This window comes from Labeo rohita, chromosome 1 (genome assembly GCF_022985175.1).
Source record: "Labeo rohita strain BAU-BD-2019 chromosome 1, IGBB_LRoh.1.0, whole genome shotgun sequence".
Classification (NCBI taxonomy): Eukaryota; Metazoa; Chordata; class Actinopteri; order Cypriniformes; family Cyprinidae; genus Labeo; species Labeo rohita.
In genome coordinates, this window is record NC_066869.1 from 14,701,119 (window position 1) to 14,723,341 (window position 22,223).

The 22,223-nt window shown below is 36.9% G+C and overlaps 1 protein-coding gene across 3 annotated transcripts; it reads right to left on the reverse strand.

Moving 5' to 3' along the window:
- Positions 1-5,554: 5,554 nt before the first annotated feature.
- LOC127167866 (somatostatin receptor type 5) lies at positions 5,555-21,382 on the reverse strand. Of its 3 annotated transcripts, none has more exons than XM_051114207.1 (3): positions 21,069-21,382; positions 18,094-19,219; positions 5,555-10,856 (listed from the first exon to the last, which is right to left on the reverse strand). In XM_051114207.1, exons 1-3 carry the CDS (start codon positions 21,212-21,214, stop codon positions 10,773-10,775), a joined length of 1,356 nt encoding a protein of 451 aa, XP_050970164.1. In that variant the 5' UTR covers positions 21,215-21,382; the 3' UTR covers positions 5,555-10,772. The 3 variants fall into 3 exon arrangements, with proteins under 3 accessions (XP_050970164.1, XP_050970181.1, XP_050970174.1); XM_051114224.1 differs by having other exon boundaries at positions 21,029-21,209; XM_051114217.1 differs by lacking the exon at positions 5,555-10,856 and adding an exon at positions 10,878-11,394.
- Positions 21,383-22,223: the final 841 nt, after the last annotated feature.

A 22,223-nucleotide genomic window follows, 5' to 3' on the forward strand; every position in this document is an offset into this window, starting at 1 on the left:
AGGTTTTGATGCTGGTTTATGCTGGTCCTTTGCTGGTTTTTGCTGGTCATGTTGCTGGTCAAGGACCAGCATGAACCAGCAAAGGACCACTTAAACCAGCATCAAAACCTACCTAACCAGCATATGCTGGATTTTTCACCAGGGAGTGCGGCGGTCGCGGTGCGCAATCTGTGCATGCGTCCAGCCGAGCTTAACGGTCAAAAAGTGTACTTTTAAAAGCTTTCGCGCTCAGCTATGCGCAAAACGGCGCGGAACGTAGACCACGAAATTGATATGTATAAAAACAGCACGGAGAGACTGTCAAATAGCGGACCAACAATTACATTTTCTCTCGCTACATCCCACTCATTCTGTCCGCCTAATATAATTACAATCAATTTAGCATCTGTGGGCGGGTGACTCGGGAGAGATGTGAATTCTACTTTAGCCTGCACCTTTTAAAATATCAGAGAATTATTAAAGATCACGGTGTGAGACAGGTGCAGACACCCACATAAACAAATATATACACTGGTTTCTTTTTGTGTGTTTACATGTCTGGTCTGAAGAGCGTGTAATGAATCTCCCGCGGCTCTAGTCGGCCACTTCCGCCGAGCGTCCCAGAATTCAATCTGACAGGGTCCCCTGAAGCGCTGTCCTAAACGAGAGTCCTGTGTTGTTTCAGATCAGGTGTAATTTTCCTAATGGTGGTTTAGGTCAGCACTTGGTTTTGGATGCTGGTCCTGGATCAGAGGAAAGGAGGCCCGCATTCCTGTGGTGCCCTGAAAAGGTCACACAGTTAGGGCTGAACGGCTGCTTTCGTCATCGTCAGGGTGATTTATTTATATATTTATTATTGATATATATTCTAAAAATTATGTTTATATTTATAACTTAATTGTTATGCTTTCTCTGGTACAGATTGTTTATTCATAGTGCCTATATTTGTCGATGTTTATCACTGAGTTTTGAATGATAGGCAATGAAAAACACGTTTTGTGAGAAAACAGAAGCACCCTAAGTGCGCACCTTTTTCTGGTTCTGTACCTCTCAGAGATCTGCATCATTTACAAAACCCACAATAAGACTGCAATTTATAATGATTTAGTGTTTGGAGACATAGGCCACAGTTAGTACTGTTTTTCCAGCTCTACACTCATCCATGGACAAAACCCCATCCAAAATCAAATGCAGCCTCCCGTGTCTCCATGTTTTCCAAGTTTCTTTTGGCAACGGCGCATATTTGTTGCTGAATGTTAGTTTTAGAAAAACACAGACTCTTCTGGGGCCCAGCGTTACGTGTGAATGTGTGTCTGTTTGGGTTAGCTTTAATTAAACAGTGTCTTGTGTAAATTTGAGTCCCAATTGTTTAAAATAATATTTCCGCTGCTCCTTGTATTACTGCAAATTTAGTTTTTGCTACTGCGAGGGACAAACTGTAGTGTTGATGTCAAAAAACAAAACATAATTTCAAAAGTTAGAGTGAGTGTTTGCACAATTAAGGGCTTGCAGCTATTGAGTATAAATATGACAGTGTTTCCATCCAACAAATCTTCAGTTCAGTAAACATTAAAACCTCAACTCAGTCATCAGTAATCCTCCAGCATCAAACGATGCATTGGCAGAAAGAGTCTGTCGACAGTGTGCAGAATGACTAGCAATCAAATCAGCTTCAGGCTCTAGTAGACAGGAAACTCTGCATTAGAAAGGAGGAGCGGTAGCTTTTTAATGAGGTTTCCAAGGTTGCTCTTGTTGGGTTTCCAGCTTGGCAGCTTCATAAATTCTCAAATTCCCCAACGTCGGTTCCAGTGAGTCTGGATTCCGGTGTCTTGACCTTCAGAATGGCCACAATGTGAAAGGTGTAAAAAAAGATCTTGCAGAAGTACTTCAGGTGCATCAATGGTGATTTGTTCAGTTGGCAGTAGTTCCAGTTTCTCATGCAGGAGGACATTCATCAAAAGCAAAAGACGAGGCATTATCTGTCAGTGCTGTTGGTAGGATGAGGAATCTATCAGAGCAGGGACTCATTAGACCAGGAGCTTCCGTGAGAACGGCCTTCATTTATTCAAAAGATTGCTAGATATCAGTAAGCTTATCTCAAATACTGGGAGTCCTTACTCTTTGTAGCCTCCCCTGAAATTTGTGTGCAAAGCAGTTGTGTAAATTCACTGAGATTTTCAGTCAAGTCTCCAAAAACATCTAGCAGAAAGATCTCATAGTTGTAAATCATGTCAAAACAGAGATTTCTGAATTATGTCCACTGGTACAAAGAACATCCCACCGTCATTAATGCATTACCTCAGTTCTCATCACCTCTAGGTTCTCCGGGGTGTTGCAGTCCTCCTCCTTGTGCCAGAAGTTGAAGTATCTCACCCAACACCACTGAATATTCCTCCTCAGAGCAGCAATGAAATGTTCAGATATTGCTCAAGACCTAAGTGTTTGGAGAATGTCTCAAAGTGCTGCCAGACATCTGTAGAAATCATTTTAAGTCTGTATATCTGTCGTAGCTATCTATCTTGATTCAACATAATTTTTGTACCTTTACATTTCATTCAGATCTGCATATAAATATGAGTTTTTTCTACTTTACAACAGCCTTCTTATATTTGCATAAAATGGCATGTAAAAGACATAAAAGAAATTATACTTTATGATACTGGCAGTTTTTGCTTTTGTCTGCCTGTTTTATTTATACTGTTGACAAGTTCAGCTGTTGCCAGGTTTAGGAGTTATTTTCTACTCAGAGTGTTTGTGCTTAAAAAATAGCCATTAATTGGCATTTTTAGTACCAAGTGTTGAGGTCTGTGAGTGTAGGAGCACATATTGTTCACTTAAATAGGTTAAGCTATTTTAAATGTCACTGCATCACATGGTTTTAATGGGGAGGTGTTCACTTTGTTCAGTAATGTGTTGGAAATTTAAGTAGAGTTTACTTCTGTTTATTCATAACCACCGTAGGCACTTCTTGTCTTGCTTCTTGTATTAGCTATTTAGTCCCTTTGAGATTAGAAAGTGTTTGACATGTCATTATAGATTTTTCAGATCAGTGTGTTGGTATCTGAGTTCTTTAAATCAGATAGTACAGATGGTTTTCTGAAGAGCTACAGAATAAAATGTTCTTTGTGGAAAACTTTCCCATGATACCAGGCTAGAAAACACTTATTTTAAACAGAAATCCACAAGTGCCCTTTTAAAATACTTTTATGATATTGTTTGCTGTTACTGAGATACACTGGAAACGTAATCCTGTTTGTCGTGATGCTATACCATTTGTCTTTTTCTAATTCCATGCCCTGAATCGCATCTGCTTTATTAGTTTTTGGGGGCTTGCTTTCCTGTGTTATTGCCTGTCGGATCTAAACCTAAGATTTGTTGCCGTCAAGCGAGAAAATGGTAAGACTGTCTCGGTGAGAAGGATGCTTTATTACTTTGCATCTTTGTTTTCCTCTACAATATTCATGATTTGAAGTCTGTGGCAATCCTGGAGCATTTGCAGCCTCTGCTATTTGACACAAAATGACTTTTCAGATAAGTGTATACTGTTGCAGAAAGAGTTCATCTGAAGGCACTTGAGATATGGAACAACAGCGAAAGCCTGAGATGACAATGTGAAAGTGGAGTGAAAACGAAGACACAAAGAGTCTTTTTATCCTCCCCAGGCGGCTGAATGCAGAATGAGGGAATGTAAAACGGGGATTGATTTCGGAACAGAAAAAACAGAGACAGGAGGGAGAGAGCGTAATGGAATCACAGGTTGAAAACCAGATTGAGGTGGAACAGAGGAGCAAATGGAGGCAGATTAAGAAAAGATGGGAAACTGAAGTCTGAGGATGAGACTTGATCTGAACCAAAAGCAGTTTAAACACAAGGACTCAACCAATAACACAAATAACACTGGGAGACAGTTTTTATTTAAAACAATGTACTGGTTTAATTACCCCATTATGCTGTGATGTTTCCCTCTGGTAGTATGACTAAATTTGGCTTGATGCAACAAAAAGCAACCGTGATTTACTAGATTCACACATAAACATTAGAACTACATGCTATTATTATTATTTGCATTACAATACATTCATATATATATATATATATATTGTTACTTTTATTTTTCATATAGGACAGTGGAGAGACGTCAGGAAAGTATTAGGTAGAGAGAGGAGCTGGGCCAGCAAAGGACCTCAAGACAGGAATCAAACTCAGGTTGCCATGAGCACAGTTGCATTGTATATGTCACCACACTAACCACAAGGCTATCGGCGCCGACTTCATCCCATCCTTTGCTTCATATTTATATGAAGTGGCTATTTACACGGAGAGCAAAACGTCAGCAACGTTGTAGAGACGTTTTTCAATAATTCCGCCCACTATTGCTCAGCTATTTCACATGTAGTGTAGAAATTAGCATTTTACTTAAATTCACACTGTAATTTTCAACACTATTTGCACTAAGTGGAAACGTTATGCTTGTTGTCTGCTATAAAGCATGTACCACCATTATAAGAAGAGTTTAGATGCAAAAGCCTCGTAAGTACGTCTGACGTTTTTCTTTAAAATTAGCATTTTTTTCTGGCTACTATGCATAGGTTTCTATGTAAGTAGTGGTACTTATGAATGGGTTGAAGCTGGGATTTAGTGCATTTAAAGTGAAGAACATATACTGTGTGGAGAGCATTCACTCAGTATCGTTATCTTACTTTTGACCAAGCCACTTTCAGAGGCTTTTGCAATTGAACTCTTCATATATCTACCTTTTTTAAGTGTGAATGGCATCTAACCTTAAATTTATTAAATAAAATCAAGATGCAAGACAAACGTTTTGTGAAATTCCTATAGAAATGGTGACACTGAACTTTAATGAATACATACCTTGAGACCGTGAGTTGGCTGAGACTGTAAAACACAAAATTACAGTTTTACATTTTAATTTGTTCATCATTGTAAACTGCAAGGATATATAGGCCCTGAATTAATTTTGCACTGACCTTTGAATTGATTCAAATTCTAATCATTTATTGAATATGTTTATGGTCTTACCAGCTAATAATTAAAATCAGTGAGAACCACACTCTTCATCAAGAGTTAAAGACCCAGTAATAATCAACATAAATTCAAAGACTGATCATATGATTCACATTTTGTTTGGTCTTGCAACAGATGTGTGTGCACTATCACACATGAAGGTTTAGGATTGTATATTGTTTTGAACTGTGTATTGACTAGTCACATGACTCTCAGAAGGTTATGTCAACTTGGGCAATATGGAAGATTTTAAATTGTGTGCTTCGAGGTGGTCTTGCGCAAGCCAAACAATTGTCACTGAGATGAATGTAAAATGCTGACAAACTAACTCGATCCAGATATTACAGACCTCCTTCAGTGGAGTGCCATTCAAATCTGGTCTGGTCTGTTTTGATAAAATAGGCTACATGAGTATCAGAAACATTGCCTGACAAAACATAATCTGCAGCGATACCTTCACATGCATGCAGCAGATGAATATACAACTCAAATTTCAGAGGGTTAAAACCACTGACATGAAGAGAATGAAAGAAAACCCAGAGCAGATGACTAATGAATACACTGTTTTATTTAGACAAAAACATAGTATATGTACAACTTAAATATTTGATTCTCACTCAATGAGGTCTGGTGATTGATTTCATAAGTAATAATGGCATCAGCTATGTGTGCTGTTTAAGCACACTCCTAATGTCAGCAATATGCCATCAATATAGATTTCTGATATTGAGTTTTAACATTTAAGTCTTTTCAGAAAAAAAGTTATATATATATAGTTATATAGATATATATTATACAATGTTTCTGCAATTAAAACTTTTTTCTAAACATTTTCTTACACAAATGTCACTGTTTCCTTATATGGACCCCAGAAACAAATGAATAATAAAAAATGAGTAATCGATAAAAAGACATATTAATGCCAACATTGCAGAACATGACATTTGCTCAGCATCTCTTTAGCACAGAGTGATTCGTTAATGCGTCATTCACAGTTTGAAGGCGTCGACACGTGCCTAAAACAAGTCTAGAATCAGACAAGTGTTTGGGTTTAATAAAAGAAGCTGAAGTATTGATCGTAAAGCTTGCTGGCTGACATGAACAGGCCTAAAATATGCCTGCTGAATTATGAGTGTCATCAAAGTTTATATCAGAGGCACATTTAGCATTAACAAAGCAATGCACATTCTTGATAGCTTTTATGAACAGCTGAATACACGTGCCGACACGCAAAACACACAAACATGGCCGCTGTCACAAAAGGAAGATCTTTGTAACTGAGGCGTCAAAGCCGTTTCTAGAAGGAGGGATGTAAAGGCCATCCCAGACCATTTTTATCTTTTTTGTGTTTTCTGCAAATAAGACCATTTGTACATCAAACGTCAATAGAAATGACTTAAGAAATACAATGTTTGTTGACATGGTTTCCATTACACTGGCAGTAACTTTACAATATCATTAAATATTGACATTATGTCAAAAAGTGGTCTTAGATATAAACCATTTGAATACTTATAAACATTTAACAATGACGCAAATAAACGGAAATAACCCCCACCAGTAAACGACACGGAAAAGCAGCTAAACAACAAAGAAAGCAAACAACAGGTTCTGTCTCTAAGGCCTCCACCAAGGCCTCGCATTTTCAAATGTCTGATAGTTTGATCTGGGACAAGAAAAGGCACTTTGCTACATTTGGCAGAGAGCAGAGGACCGTTTAAATACGTCAATACGGATCAGGAAACGCTATCTTGACCCTTATACTCCACAACCATTGAACACCACACCCTAAAGTACTTTAAAATCCCAGTTTACACAGATTCCCAGCCCCTCGGACATGTGAACGCTGAAAAGTTCCATCATCGGCCAGGATCCTGACGTCCAGAAGCAATCTTTCACATCTCATTCTACCTGTCATTGCAAGTCCCCAGATGGGAAAAGGGAAGTTTCTGCCCAGAGATGAGGCGCTCTCAGTGTGTCGAGGGTCAACGGCTGCTTTCCATCTAATCACTCGATAAGTTCAACCATAATGGTGTTGAGCTGCTGACCCACGGAATAAGATATTTTTAAAAAACAACATGTTTGCCTTGCAGATGTTCAGCTGTCAATTAAACTCGACCTACATGCTGCAACCAGATTGTGTAAAAAAAAAAAAAAAAAAAAAAAAAAATGTTCTGCAGTGCTAGGTGTATGATTATCAAGAGTTCAACAGAGAGAATAATTTACCATATCTCTCTGTAGATATTAAACCATAAACATTTAATATTACTGATATACTATTATAGTTTTTTGGTAAAATTTCGAATTGGATTTTAATTTTAGTTTAAAGGAACATGCCACTATTTTTGAAAATAGACTCATTTTTCAACTCCCCTAGAGTTAAACAGTTGAGTTTTACCGTTTTCGAATCCATTCGAATCCATGCACTTTTAGCATAGCTTAGCATAGATCATTGAATCTGATTAGACCGTTAGCATCTCACTCAAAAATGACCAATAAGTTTCGATATGTTTCCTATTTGTAACTTGACTCTTCTGTAGTTACATCGTGTACGAAGACCGATGGAAAATGAAAAGTTGTGATTTTCTACACCAATATGGCTAGGAACTATACTCTCATGCTGGCGTAATAATGAAGGAACACAGGGAGACTATTTTCAGGAGACTATTTTGGAGGGAGATGCTAGGGGTCTAATCAGATTCAATGATCTATGCTAAGCTATGCTAAAAGTGCTACCACCAGACCCGGAGATCGGCTGAATGGATTCGAAAATAGTAAAATTCAACTGTTTAATTCTAGGGGAGTTGGAAAATTAGTCTATTTTTAAAAAATAGTGGCTTGTTCCTTTAAAGTTTTAGTAATTTTGTTTGTTTTTTTTTTTGTCCTTATTTTATGTATAATGGACCTCACTCATGAAACACAAGCAGAGTGTAAATTGTTCATAAAGCCGCTCTGACGTAAATTCATGAAATTATTTGTATTTTTAGTTGGTACAAAAGAAATGTACACCTAATCCCTACCACGTGTAAATGGTGCGTGAAACGCTCTGTGTTCTTTTTGGCAAACTGATGACACTGAATTTTTATGTATTACCATAAAATTTCACAAGTTTTTTTTTTTTTGTAACTGTACAACTTTGGGTAAAACGCAGTGCTCATCACTGTCACTTTTTACCCAGCTGTCCAATCAATAGAGCAGAGGCGGGACAAATACTACATGACTAATCATCCCTCTTGTACAACGACTGAACAACAATGAATAGGTTAATTTTTATATTCAGTAATATTTTTCAAAATGAGATACCAGTAATACATTACTTTCGTGAATCATAGCAACCAAAGCCTCTCAATTAAAAAAAAAAAGCTGTGCAAACAAAACGTTCTCAAGCGCCACCAGCTGGCCGTTTTCAGAAGAGCACCTGGCATTTTTTTCAGCTGGCTAAAAACGTTTTGTTGGACACACGTTAACTGAATATTTATTGTTAGGCATATGGCCTATTAGTCAAACCTTAGAAGTCTAAAAAAAACCCTGCAAAAATCAGCCAACCAGCTTAGGGTGGTTTTGGTCATCCAGCCTGGTCTTAGCTGGTCAGGCTGGGAGACCAGTTTGAACAACCAGCTAAAACCAGCTTGACCAGCCTAGCCATGCTGGGAGACCAGCTAAAACCAGCTACTTCCATCTTAAACCAGCTGGTTTTAGCTTTTTTTTTTTTTTTTTTCAGCAGGGAGTAGATTCCACAGGACATGTAGTTAAAGTAGTTCTAATTTATAGGTGGGGATTATGCTAATTATGAATGAACGTGCATTTGCATCATATTTACGAAAGATTGGAATTCATACACGTTTCTGAATCGAGAGGAGACTTTTGGGGAAGGTCTGTTTTACCAGCAAATGACTCATATATTTACACGTTTCATGAATGAGGCCCAATATGTCTATACAATTAAGTTATTAGGTTTAATTTTATTTCCTTTTAATTAAGTTAATTTAGCACTTCAACAATTTTGCCATGGTAATAACATTTTTTTAAAAGGGAATATTAATGATAACTGGATACCAATTGTAAAGTTAATAATACTAGAATGAGTTTCCAATATAGATGGTTTGCACTTACATTACGGTTTGGTCAGTTACCCGGATGCATGGCCATATTGGAGATACACATGTAAAGAACACAATGGATTGCACAGTTAATGTACTGCTAATTTCTGCTGTCTAAACCATGGAAAAAATGTGTGGAAGCCGCTAAATCATACAGAGAAGGACTTAGTATGCAGGAAAGGGTGCAATATTTTAAATACAAGCAGTATTAATTAGATATTAGCCTAATATTTCTCCTGCCTGACCAGAAATGATAAGAACAAACACCTCTTTTCTTTGATTTGTTATAACTTTTGCCAGTCTATAGTACTCCAAAATGTTTTTTCCTGGTCTGACACAGCCCAAAATCATGACAAATCATGACACTGACCTTTTTTTAGCAGCAATAATCAGCAAAATATGCTAGTTTCAATCGGTTCAGTGACATTGTTTACATTCAGTTCCACCAATATGGCCAACTGATGACGTGTCGTGAAAACCCTCGATTTTATCAAACTTCTTGGAGTTCGATTGCACTTTTCCAAATTTAGACTGTTAAAGTTGAAAAGAACACAGCATATTAGTCTTTGTTTTTGAAGGACACTGGGACACACCAAGTTTTTTCGTAATCAGCTGTAGCAGGTACATATAATACATTTTCTGTGTGTGTGTGTGTTTGTTTTTTGTTCACTTCACATCCATCACTTGATCGTAGAGGAGAAAGAGAAAAGGTTATTTTGTGTTTAATGCAGAAAAATTGACCGAATGTTTCTGTTTTAGATGTGTGTGTGTGTGTGTGTGTGTGTGTGTGTGTGTGTGTGTGTGTGAAAAGCAATATACCAACATTCATCATCTCGAAATCCCCTTCACTTGCATCTGAAGTCCCGTCTCTCTTCTAAATCCCTCTTCTGTTACTTTTTCATCCTTTCTTAAAACTGTTTAAAAGCTGGGCCTGAAAGTCTGAGACCAATTTCAATTCTTGGATGTAATTTAAACCAACAGAAGGTGTTTGGATTTTGAAAATTTTAAAAACAAATAAATGTGAAATGAAATAAAACAGGGAATATTTCAGACTCTGCACTATTCCTTTTTAGGTCATGCTGGAAAAAGTCAGGCTTTGCATTTAATTCATTAAAGCGTCCAAGAGTCCAAAAATACAATTTTCATTATTTCATGATTTTCATTAATGGTCTCAGACTCATGCTTCTAAACAAATTTGCAAATAGTAATTCTTAGCTGATTAAATATTTTAAAGCTTTTAAATTCAAAACAGAATTTTCCAGGCCGTTTTAAAATTCCTGATATTTCCAGGTTTCCATGAGCATGAAGACCCCGGTGTTCCCAGCACACACTGTGCACCCTCCACCCAAAACAAAGTATCCTGGCATTGTTCGGATGGCCTCTCATGACCCGCCGGGGTCACAGGTCACGGCTGGAGCTGGGCGTGGCGACAACGGGCACCGGGTGGAGGCTTAGCTCTGCTGCGCGGGAAGGCGGAGTCACCGGCACATTCAGGGGCGTGGCTTGAGGCTCAGGCCACACCTTCCACAAAAAGCCAGAAGCAGAGACAGGCGAACAGACAGACAGACGGACAAATCGAAGGGATGAACGGAGAGACGATAAGACAAGAGAGCACAGGAAAGGAGACGAAATAAAGATGAAAACGACAGACAGAGAGAGAAACAGCGTTTAGAGTGTGGACTGGCCAATGATCTGGGGTCTTGCAGGCTGAGGCTTCTCAGATGTGCTCATGCAAGACTGTAACTGCAGATCCTGCAGAAACACAGAACAGGACAGACAGTGGCACCGCTGCACTGTTGTGTGTGTGTCCATGATGTTGTTTTGCACTTTAGAAAATCAGGAATTCATGACGCAATAATGAAAATCCGTTAGGTATTTCAAACACAAAACTTCTTTTTAGCATTTGTGTTCTAAGATAATGGAGCATTGTGGTGAGTAACATAATGACAGAATGACACTTTTAAGTGAACTATCCCTTTAAATTGCACGTATAAAAATAGAAGACTAACAAGCACAACATTCTGCCCATCCTTCTCCCCAACATTCTCAGCCATTTTTATGTCTTTTTTCCTTCTTCCTGTTTCACATTCTGTAGAATAACATGTTCTTTCTGGTGCACAATGTGGTTCTAATTCAGCCTCTGAGATTCCCTGCTGGTACTCCTCAAAACTCAGAGAGCGAGAGAGAGAGAGAGAGATAGAGAAAAATAACCCTTTTTCACTGGAATGACACCGGAGATGGTGTTCGGCTGTGGGATCTGTGGACCTCAATTAGAACTGGCCTGGACTTTCTTCAGAGAGAAAATATAAAAAATATAACAAATGGAATTCATTTTCAAACAGGATATATTTAAATTAGAAATTATGTAATATTTTTGTATGTTATACACTGTCATTCAAAACTTTGGGATCGGCAAAATGCTTAAAATGTTTTTAAATAAGTCTTTTCCTCTCATCAAGGCTGCACTTATTTGATTAAAAATACAGAAATAACAGTAATATTATTATTAAATATTATTGCGATTTAAAATAGTGGTTTTCTATTTTAATATACTTTAAAATAGAATTTATTCCTGTGATGCAAAGCTGAATTTTCAGCATCGTTATTCCAGTCTTTAGTGTCAAATGATCATCATTATTATCAATGCTGGAAACAGTTTTGCTGCTTAATATTTTTTTAATATTTTTTCAACATTCTTTGATGAATAAAAAGTTAAAATGAACCGCATTTATTTAAAATAGAATCTTTTGTAACACTATAAACTACCATTTAAAAGTTTGTGCTTAGTACATTTATATTCTTTTCTTTTTTAATATTAAAGAAATTAATACTTTTATTCACCAAGGATGTGTTAAATTGATAAACAGTGATAGCAAAGACTTATATTGTTGCCGTATAATTGAATATTTGTGACCCTGGACCACAAAACCAAGTCATAAGGGTCAATTTTCCACATCTGAAAGCTGAATAAATAAGCTTTCCATTGATGAATGGTTTGTTAGAATAGGACAAACTTCGGCCGAGATACAACTATTTGAATAAATGGAATCGAAGGGTGCAAAAAAATCTAAATATTGAAAAAATCGCCTTTAAAGTTGTCCAAATTAAGTTCTTAACAATGCATGTTACTAATCAAAAATTACATTTTTATATATTTACAGTAGGAAATTTACAAAATATCTTCATGGAACATGGTCTTTACTTAATATCCTAATGATATTGGCATAAAATAAAAATCAATAATTTTGACCCACACAATGTATTTTTGGCTATTGCTACAAATATGCCCCAGTGACTTAAGACTGGTTTTGTGGTCCAGGGTCACATATTGTTAAAAAAAACTGTCTATAAAAAACATTATAAATTGTACTGAACAGAACTTTTGAATGGCACTGTTATTATTTATATTATTTGTATATTAGCATATTTTATTAATTAATGTATTAATTTAATTATAAATTCAATTAAATTTTATTTTAATTAAATGTATAGGTATATTTAACTAAATTAATTTATTTAAATAAAATGGGACCCTGGACCACAAAACCAGTCATAAGGGTAAATTTTTTTAAATTGAGATTTATACATAATCTGAAAGCTGAATAAATAAGCTTTCCATTGATGTATGGTTTGTTAGGATAGGACTGATTTGAAAATCTTGCATCTGAAGGTGCAAAAAAAAATCAAAACACTGAGAAAATCGCCTTCAGAGTTGTCCAAATTAAGTTCTTAGCAATGCATATTACTAATTAAAAATTAAGTTTTGATATATTTACAGTAGGAAATTTACAAAATATCTTCATGGGACATGATTCAATATCCTAATGATTTTTGGCATAAAAGAAAAACCAATAATTTTGACCCATACAATGTATTATTGGCTATTGCTACAGATATACCCATGCTACTTATGACTGGTTTTGTGGTCACAAATATTAAATATAATATATTACATTTATAGATGTGTTTAAATAAAACAATTTTATTCCAAGCAGACATGAAAAACAAAGTGGCTAGTGTAGCTGTGTAGTGTTACAAAAATAGCCAACAATTTGTCCATCGGCTGTAATGCTTCCAGTGCATACAGCTTTGTTTTTCATAATGGGAGCGGTCTACTTTTTGTTTTGTGCCAAAGTGATTTGTTGTTCTGAAAACTTCAAGTGGCAATGATTGGTTCTCAGTTCAAGACCAGCAGGTTTAAAGAGCCATTGGCAGGCCATTTTTTTGCTTTGTAAACATGCAGAATGGGGCCAAATTGGCCTCAGGCTCCAGCAGCGCTACACTGCCGATGAAAAAGGGCTAAAAGAGTGAGAGTGAATGTGTGTCTAGTGTCGCCAGCAATCAGACTGAGTATCAGCCAAAGCAGGGAAAGCCAGTCTGCCACAGAAAGACATTAGAGCTGATATCAGCTCTGTGGATGCAGTAATGACTTAAAGGGACTGGCTTTTTCACATTGATCCTACGTTAGATGCTGTGATGTCCATCAAAGGCAAGGAATTCTTCAGTCATACAGATCTGATTCAGGCTCCAAAGCCGTATAGCTCTGATTTCCCCGCTGAATGAACTATGGGATCGTCTGATCTCACTCCCAGAAGGACACTTTTGTAATACACTCACATTTCTACACACATACACATATTTGTTCTCCCTTATGGTCCACTTGGACAAGATGAACCATAACACAGTGAAATACTAACATTTCATCATCGCTTCTACTGGGGCTGAGCAATATGATAAAATATAGCTGGTAAAAACGGGTGTGTGTACAACTTCAAATGTGTTTCCAATTACAAATTAAAGACATAAATATAATTTTTTAACATATCTAAATAAAAAAAATACTTTGTGTATTGTACATAGACTATTTATTGTCAATTATTCATCATGTCTTATTCTCGGGCTGAGAAATATGATAAAATATAGATGGTGAAAATGTGTGTGTATCATTACCTATTTCAACTGTTTCAACCATTTGAAGTGGGGTTCATCCAATCACAAAGTTTTACGGTTTTGAGTTTTTTCAAATTTATTAACTTAGATGTATATATTTTAAACATTTTTTGAAGAATTATCTATTCGTTCCAAATTTTCAAATTAAATGAATTTTAATATCTAAAAATATAGTTAATGATAAATAACTACACTACCAGTCAAAAGTTTTTTAATGTTTTTTTTTAAAAAAGTCTCTTCTGCTCACCAAGCCTGATTTTCTTTGATAAAAAATCTACTGCAAAAGCAGTAATATTCTGAAATATTTTTACTATTTTAAGTAACTGCTTTCTATTTGAATATATTTTAAAATGTAATTTATTCCTGTGATCAAAGCTAGATTTTTAGCACCATTACTTCAGTGTCACATGATTTTTCAGAAATCATTCTAATATGCTGATTTGCTGTTCAAAAATGTTTATAATTATCTACATTTAAAATAGTTGAGTAAAATTTTTACAGGATTCTTTGATGAATAGACATATTCAAAGATCAGCATTTATCTGAAATAAATAGCTTTTGTAACATTATGCACTATAATTAATACTCTTATTCAGCAAGGATGCTTTAAATTGATCAAAAGTGATAATAAAGACATTTACAATGTTACAAAAGGTTTCTATTTCAGATAAATGCTTTTCTTCTGAAATCAGAATATTAGAATGATTTCTAAAGGATTGTGTAACTGGAGCAATGATGCTAAAAATTCAGCCTTGAAATCACAGGAATAAATTACATTTTAAAATATATTCAAATAGAAAACGGTTATTTTACATAGTAAAAATGTTTCAGAATGTTATTGTTTTTGCTGTACTTCAAATAAATGCAGTTTGGTGAGCAGCAGAGACTTCTTTAAAAACATTAAAAATCGTACTGTTCAAAAACTTTTGACTGGTAGTGTATATGGTAATATTTTTCACATGGTTGTTTAGTAAATAATTTACTTGTTATTTTACAAATTAGAATGGCATCACAATGACTGTATGTAATGACAAAAACTCTTGTATTGTTGTGATTTATAAAATTACTGTGATATAAAATGAATCACTGATGTTGCGTACTGCCGTACTTTCTTTCTTCTTTTACTCACAAACACACACAGATGCTAATATACATGGACATTGGGAATGTTTATTGGGAACATATGAGTAGTGTTGTCCCTAAGGGCACTAAGGGGGTTAGGACTGATGGACAGGAAGACACACACACACACACACACACACACACACACACACAATCTCTCTCTCTCTCTCTCTCTCTCTCTCTCTTTCTCTCTCTCTCTATCCTCTCTCTTGCTCCATTTGCTGCTCACTAAATCAATTTCACTGAGATTGTCTCTTCGGGGAGGGAGGAAGGAGCAACATGTTGGCAGCTGTATCGAATGTAAAATTCTCAGCATGTTTGAAATCTACAGAGAATTCATGATTCACACCAGCAAAGGGCTAAAAACCAACTGCCCCTAACTGTACCCTCTGTTTTTCTTCATCTAGAAAACAGTTTAAAGGAATAGTTAACCAAAGAGTAACAATTCTGTTGTCATTAACCAGCTTCATGTTGATCTAAATCCTTCACGAAACGTCATAATATTTAAAATGTTAAGACTTATGCATGCTATCAAGTAGATCATATGACTTCTATAAGTCTTCTGAATCCTTTTATGGTTGTGCTTTTTGTTCGTATACATTCATTGTTAAAAAAGAGCATGCATAAATGCTTACAGGATTTGGGTTAACTATGCCTAAAACAACTAACTTTTGGTAACACTTTACAATAAGGTCCCATTAGTTAGCATTACTTAATGCATTAACTAACAATGAGCAATACATTTGTTACAGTAATCTTTGTTAACATTAGCTGATAAAAAATACCACTGTTTATTGTTAGTTCGTGTTAGCATAGACATTGTATAGTATTAATGGATACAATTTTTGATTTTAATAATTAATGTTGAAATTAACAATTAACTAATACTAATAAATGCTTTAAAAGTTTTTCATAGCTAGCTCATGTAGGAAATGGAGTCTTATTGTAAAATGTTTTCGAAATTTTACGATCTAAATAGGGTTGCAAAGAGGTGGAAAATTCCAGAAACATTCCAAAAGTTCCAAAAAACCACTGAAAGTTTCCAAAAATTCTAAAAAGTTTCAAGAAATGTTCCGCCCCTTTGCAATCTTAAATCTAAAACATTTAACACATCAGACAATGAAAACAACAGAATGAATGTCTAATGGGTGGTTCAGGCTACACAATTTTTTGTCACTTGCAAGTGTCAGATTGAGCGATTTTGACTCCTAAAATCTCGCTGTGTTGTTAACAAGAAACAGACTACACGTTTTGACTTGGCCATTCATTGCTTCCTATCTTTAATGTCTTTGGCTGTCTTTGGCAGAACTAGACAGAAGGTGCCATGAGTGTTAACAAACAATGGCTACCAAACAGTGTGTTATGCTTTGTCTTGTCTTTAGAAAAGCCCAAAAAAAGGGACAGTAGACATAAATCTGGATTGCATGAAAAAGACAGTATAGACTGTCAAAAAGTACTGTGGTAAAGTAGGGTTTTTTTTGTCCTTTTTTCACTCTGTTGCAGTATGCTCTCGAGTAAACATCATAAATTGCAGTAGAATTGTTGCCATAGCTCTACGCACATTTCCTCCATTGGAAAATTCCTCCTAGCAGGACCGATACCATTGTCTGTCTTTAATTTCGGTGTGTTTGTGAACATGTACAAAGGTACACGAGATGAAACGATTGACTCTTGAATCCTGACGGGCAATGTCACTTACGAATTCCCACAACACCCTACTGTATGTCAAGTAAATCGTGCCAAAATTACGCTACAATCGTGTAGTCTGAACCAGGCTTAAGGGTATGTTTACACGACAACAATGTATTAAAAAAGGAAAAGTTTTTCCTTCAAATTTTTTAAATGTTTCACGTACGACCATCAACTGTGTCAAAATGAACCACAAAACAACTTTTTGTAGTAGTTGACGGTCAATTTGTAAATAAACACTACGCGTCTACACATGTATTCTTCCACAGAGCAGTGAATACAAACTATGTTTTGCTTGTCAAGTACTCATGCATACCTATAGACTGAACATGTAATAAGCATGTGCATGACATCACCATTTTCACAAATTAACATTTTTATAGTTTACACAAAAAAAAAAAATGTGTAGAAACCTGTATTCAAAAGTTTACATTTTCACTGTAAAAAAAACCTGTTGTCGTGTAAATGAACAACCAAAACACATAAAATGTTTTCTATTTAGTTCTATGGCCAGATTTACCAAACAGGGAAAATTAGCATTAGAGCTTAATTTTATAAAGCGCTGATGGAAGGCGAAAATTCTGTGGGTGAATTAATGACGAGCAGTGATTGGTATTACAGACGTCTGTATACTTTTTTAAATCATCAACATTTTAAAGACATCTAATAGACGTCTATTTGACATCTGATAGGAAACACCCTATAGACGTATTGCAGATGAGCAAACACTAAAAAATATGTCTTCCAGATGCTGACGAGGTGTACATTAAAGAACACAGATGCAACATCTCATTTCCATAAGGACCAGTGCAATCTACCAAGAGTAGCGCAAATTACCACCTGCTTTAAGACATGCTTTTTTTGGGCGTTAAATAATTTTACAAGCGCAAACGTTAGTAAATGGCATTGCGTGATTAACTTTAATACTCTCAGGCGCAAAAATAACTGTCCATGCCTTTTCAGTGCAAATTCTTCACTGCGCATCTTTAGTAAATCCTGACATTTTTAACAGCAAGATGGTTTGCGTTGGTGCAAGCTGTTAGTAAATCTGGCTCCTAGTTTGTGTGAGTTGATGATTAATAAATGGTATGTCTAATTTTGCGTTAAATGTGCGATTAATCGCACAAAATGGGTGCGATTAATCACGATGAATCTTTTTAATCAATTGACAGCCCCAAACATTCAACACATGTAAAATATGTTATATGTGCTATTAGAGTGACTGTACCTGGCTGCCCTGTACATGTCCATTAAAGTCGTTGTTCCGAGGCATCAGGACCGAGTCGTGGGTCGTTGTTTTTTCCGTCCGCGGCACACTGGGATCGCCATCTTCCACACCATTTGCCTTGCGCACACACAGCACCTTCCGGAAACTCTGCTTGAAGTTGTCAGACAGGAACCCGTAGAGCAGCGGATTAGCGCAGCTGTTGGCGTACGACAGGATGACGGCGAAAAAATACACCCCTGCCATCACGCTGTTCTCCGGGAGTATGAACACCAGGTTTACGATGTTGATGATGTAGAACGGCAGCCAGCAGAGGACGAACACCACCACGATCACCACCACCATGCGGGTCACCTTCCGCTCGGAGCGTCTGCGCTTTGTAAATCCCGCCCGGGCTCCGGACGACTTCACCTTGACTACGATGAGCAGGTAACACATGCAGATGACCAGCAGAGGGCCGAAGAATCCGAGTGTTGCGGTGTAAAGTATGAACGCCGTTGACCAAACGTCTCGCGGCTCCGGCCAACTCATGTTGCATGAGTTAAACATGTCCTGGACGTCGGAGAATATCACCACGGGAAGGACAACGATGAACGAAAATGCCCACACCGCTGCGCTAACCGCTTTAGCTACTCGTGGTCGGCGCCACCTAGTGGAGCGGATAGGATGCACTACAGCTAAATAGCGATCAATACTCATCACTGTCAAACAGAAGATGCTTGTGAATTGATTTAGTGAGTCTGCCGTCATGACTACACGACACAGGAACGAGCCGAACGGCCAGTAGGAAAGTACATTTTGTGTCGTAAGGAAGGGGAGGCCCAAAATATACAGCTCATCAGCCACAGCCAAATTTAAAATGTAGATGTTTGTGACTGTTTTCATCTTAGCGTAGCGCAAAACCACGTAGATAGCCAGAGTGTTGCCAGTGAGTCCAACAATGAACACGGTGAATGATATGACCGCGGTAACCATCGTGCTGTTCGCTTGAAACGGCATGCTTTGATCTGATACATTGCCAGTGTAATTCCCAACTGGAGTTCCTGAAAATCCCAGTCCATATGATGAGTTATAATCCCCTGGGATTGGCCCTGCCCACCCGGATTGGTTTAATGACTCCATTCTGGATCTGGAATGGACAGAAAGATAGTAAAGGGTTAGAAACGAGCATAGAGGTGGGAAAATGATAAGTGACCGAGAGAGAGTATAAAGCAGCAATGAATGCATAACAGCTCAGAGGAAAGCTACATAGTTTCCCTTTATGTGTGTATATGTTTGTCAGAGGGAGAGAATACGGCTTGTGTTTATTTAATGCGCTTGAGTCTGCTTGTTTTACAGTAAGAGATCAGAGAGACTGAATCAGTGCAGATGATCACACCTCAGCTATAAAGATCAGAGCCAAAACAGCAACCCACACAAGGAGACTGTAATGACACAACGCATACATGCATTTCTTTCGCTCATGTTTTATGTCTCTTCTCAGCATTGCGTAGTGGCAGAGGATGCTAATGCATAATTAAAAGCATGGTTTAGAAAAACATTATACCTGATATCTAACCAAATAAGCATTTTCAAGGAATGGCCTAACAGAGGCAAAACACAGTTAACTATTACAACATGTGAAAATGCCTTAAGGTGTTTTGATTGGATTTTGATTTATTCTCCATTAGTCCAGACACAATTTTCACAGTCTGTTTTCTCTAAATTTGAGCCAAAACCATCTGCCAGCACAGACCATAATCTAAGAGAGCCGATCTGATGTCAGCCAACCTAAAACTAAATTTTATGTGGAGCCGTTTTCCCTTCCATGTATAGTCTAGTTATCACATCTCAGTAGCTGTTTTGAGTCAATAGTCCAGTTACACAAATTGTCTAGCAAAACATCTTGTTCAATACTATTACATCATCTCTGTAAATTTGCATCTACAAACCATATAATTGTCAACACAATAAAAACACCATGACACGCATTTAGACTAGAGGCAACTAAAGTATGTGTTAAGTAAAGTTTTGAACTGTGCTCTCAAAACAAGAGGCAAAGCTGGGGCAACTTGTCACATGTCTTAAATGTATCCATTTATACAGTTTATTGTTTACAATATTTGTTTGCCATAATAATGGGTTGATATTTGTGTACGTTATATACCCTTTAAATTTGGCTGTTGCAATCATTGGTTTGCATTTCATAATTGTTGTACTGCAAAACAATGCTAAAAACGGCTGACAATACCGTGACGACATGCCTCAACTATTGTCAAGCTGTCAAAAACTTGCGTGTATACAGGAACTGACTAGAAAATCAGAAATGTTTTACAAAAATATTGGCCTGTATATAAATTTATATTGAAATATGTAGGACTATTTTAAATTGGTTAGACTTTGCTGCTGGTCTATTCAGCTCACAATATTTACCCGCAGAACAAACGACAAGAAAAAACGCACTAACGCTGAAGATGTGTTGAAGGTCTCGACTGATCTGTATTATTACAATACATTTTCTTTCAAACTATCTGCTCTCATCTTGATGAAATCAGCTTGAAGTCGTCAAAGACAGTGAGAGGAACGCTGTGTGCCGGATCTTCTTGCTTGGTTGCATTCTTTAGAGACATTACTTAGGATTTTTGTTTAGAAATAACACTTAAACTGCGTAAACTGAAGATGCGTAACTGCGTAAAAGCTAAAATTCATATTTTATGTCATTACTCTGTGGTGAGACTAAGAATTAGGCGTTTAAACAAAACAGCAAGGTTTTAAAAGTAATATACTGAGCGGTTCTAAAGGAAAAAAAAGGTTTGAAGTGTCTTATTTTGCAATCAGTGTATTACCGAAAACAGTCCTGCGGTAAGTTAAGAATATCGTTACAATTATTTAATAACTTACATGGTTTGTTAAATAAAATAATTTAAAACCTCAGTCCTGAACAGTAAACTGTGCTTACCTGAGCATGTATCAGTAAAACGCAGGACGGTGTGAAATACCTCTCTGAGGAGACGAGAAGAGTTGATAAATGTAAAAAACACCGGAAAACATCGTGCAGTTTGAATCTATCAGCAGCAGTATCTGTTGAATTGACCACAGGACAGCTTCTCGCATCAGTGTGCAGCCTTGCGACAGGTGATGGCATCTGCTGCCCGATTCACTCTGTGATCGAGCTAAACCTGAAGAGAGAGAGAGAGAGTGAGAGAGAGAGAAGAGAGAACGCGGGCGATCGCAGTTCAGTCGCAATCCTGCAGTCAATCCATGCGCGTTCTCCAGTCACAACTGATCACCTCACATAATTCGTTAACTGGAACATTTTGCATACTGAAAAATATCTGCATGCTGCCAATTATATGGAGCTTGAAGGGAGGCGAGTTTTAATTATTGTTTCTGCATATTCAAATTCCACATGAAATGAGGGCCAATGAAGTTTATGCGCGGTTTCAACTCCTCCCTTTTCACCTTATATGGCTTTGAGCGCTTCACCTTTGACGAACACAAAGTTCGCGGGTAAACGTAGTTTAAACTGGCAAAGCTTAACGGACGATTTTATGCGAGTAAACGTTAAAATGTTGTCCTGTTTCTCGTATAAGCTAATGAGACAACTTGTAGTAGGGAGTATGAAGCGTATGGACCACTTTTATAGTGCTTTTGAAATCCTCTTTGACAACAGTGGTGTATCTGCAACTGCTGTAGTGTTTACTTGAACATCAAAACGATGTTTACATTTTCTGAAGGAAATGTAAGTATAGCTAGTTGCTTTGAAAACGTCTCTCAGCGTTATACTGTTGTTGCCAGACCGTAACGGTAAAATTGGGTAATTTATTTAAACCAAAATCAGCTTTATGAAGTGTGTTAGACTACCGGTTTATAAGCAGTAAATGGTAAAACTGTTTGCACTACGATCCATTGTATTCATAATTTAGATTATAAATTTAAATAATATGGTAAGACACACCGGTTTGCAATATCAAGTACCAAAACGAACTGTTTTGTACAAGTGGATGAGACTGGAAGCCAGGCAGATTAAATTGACAAATGGCCACACCCGCTCTTACTTAAATAAAAAGGTGGAAAGTTTGTTGAAAATCATAATTTGCTGAGACCACCAATTTGGGACTGTAAACACAAAATTACACTTGCGTTCAAACATG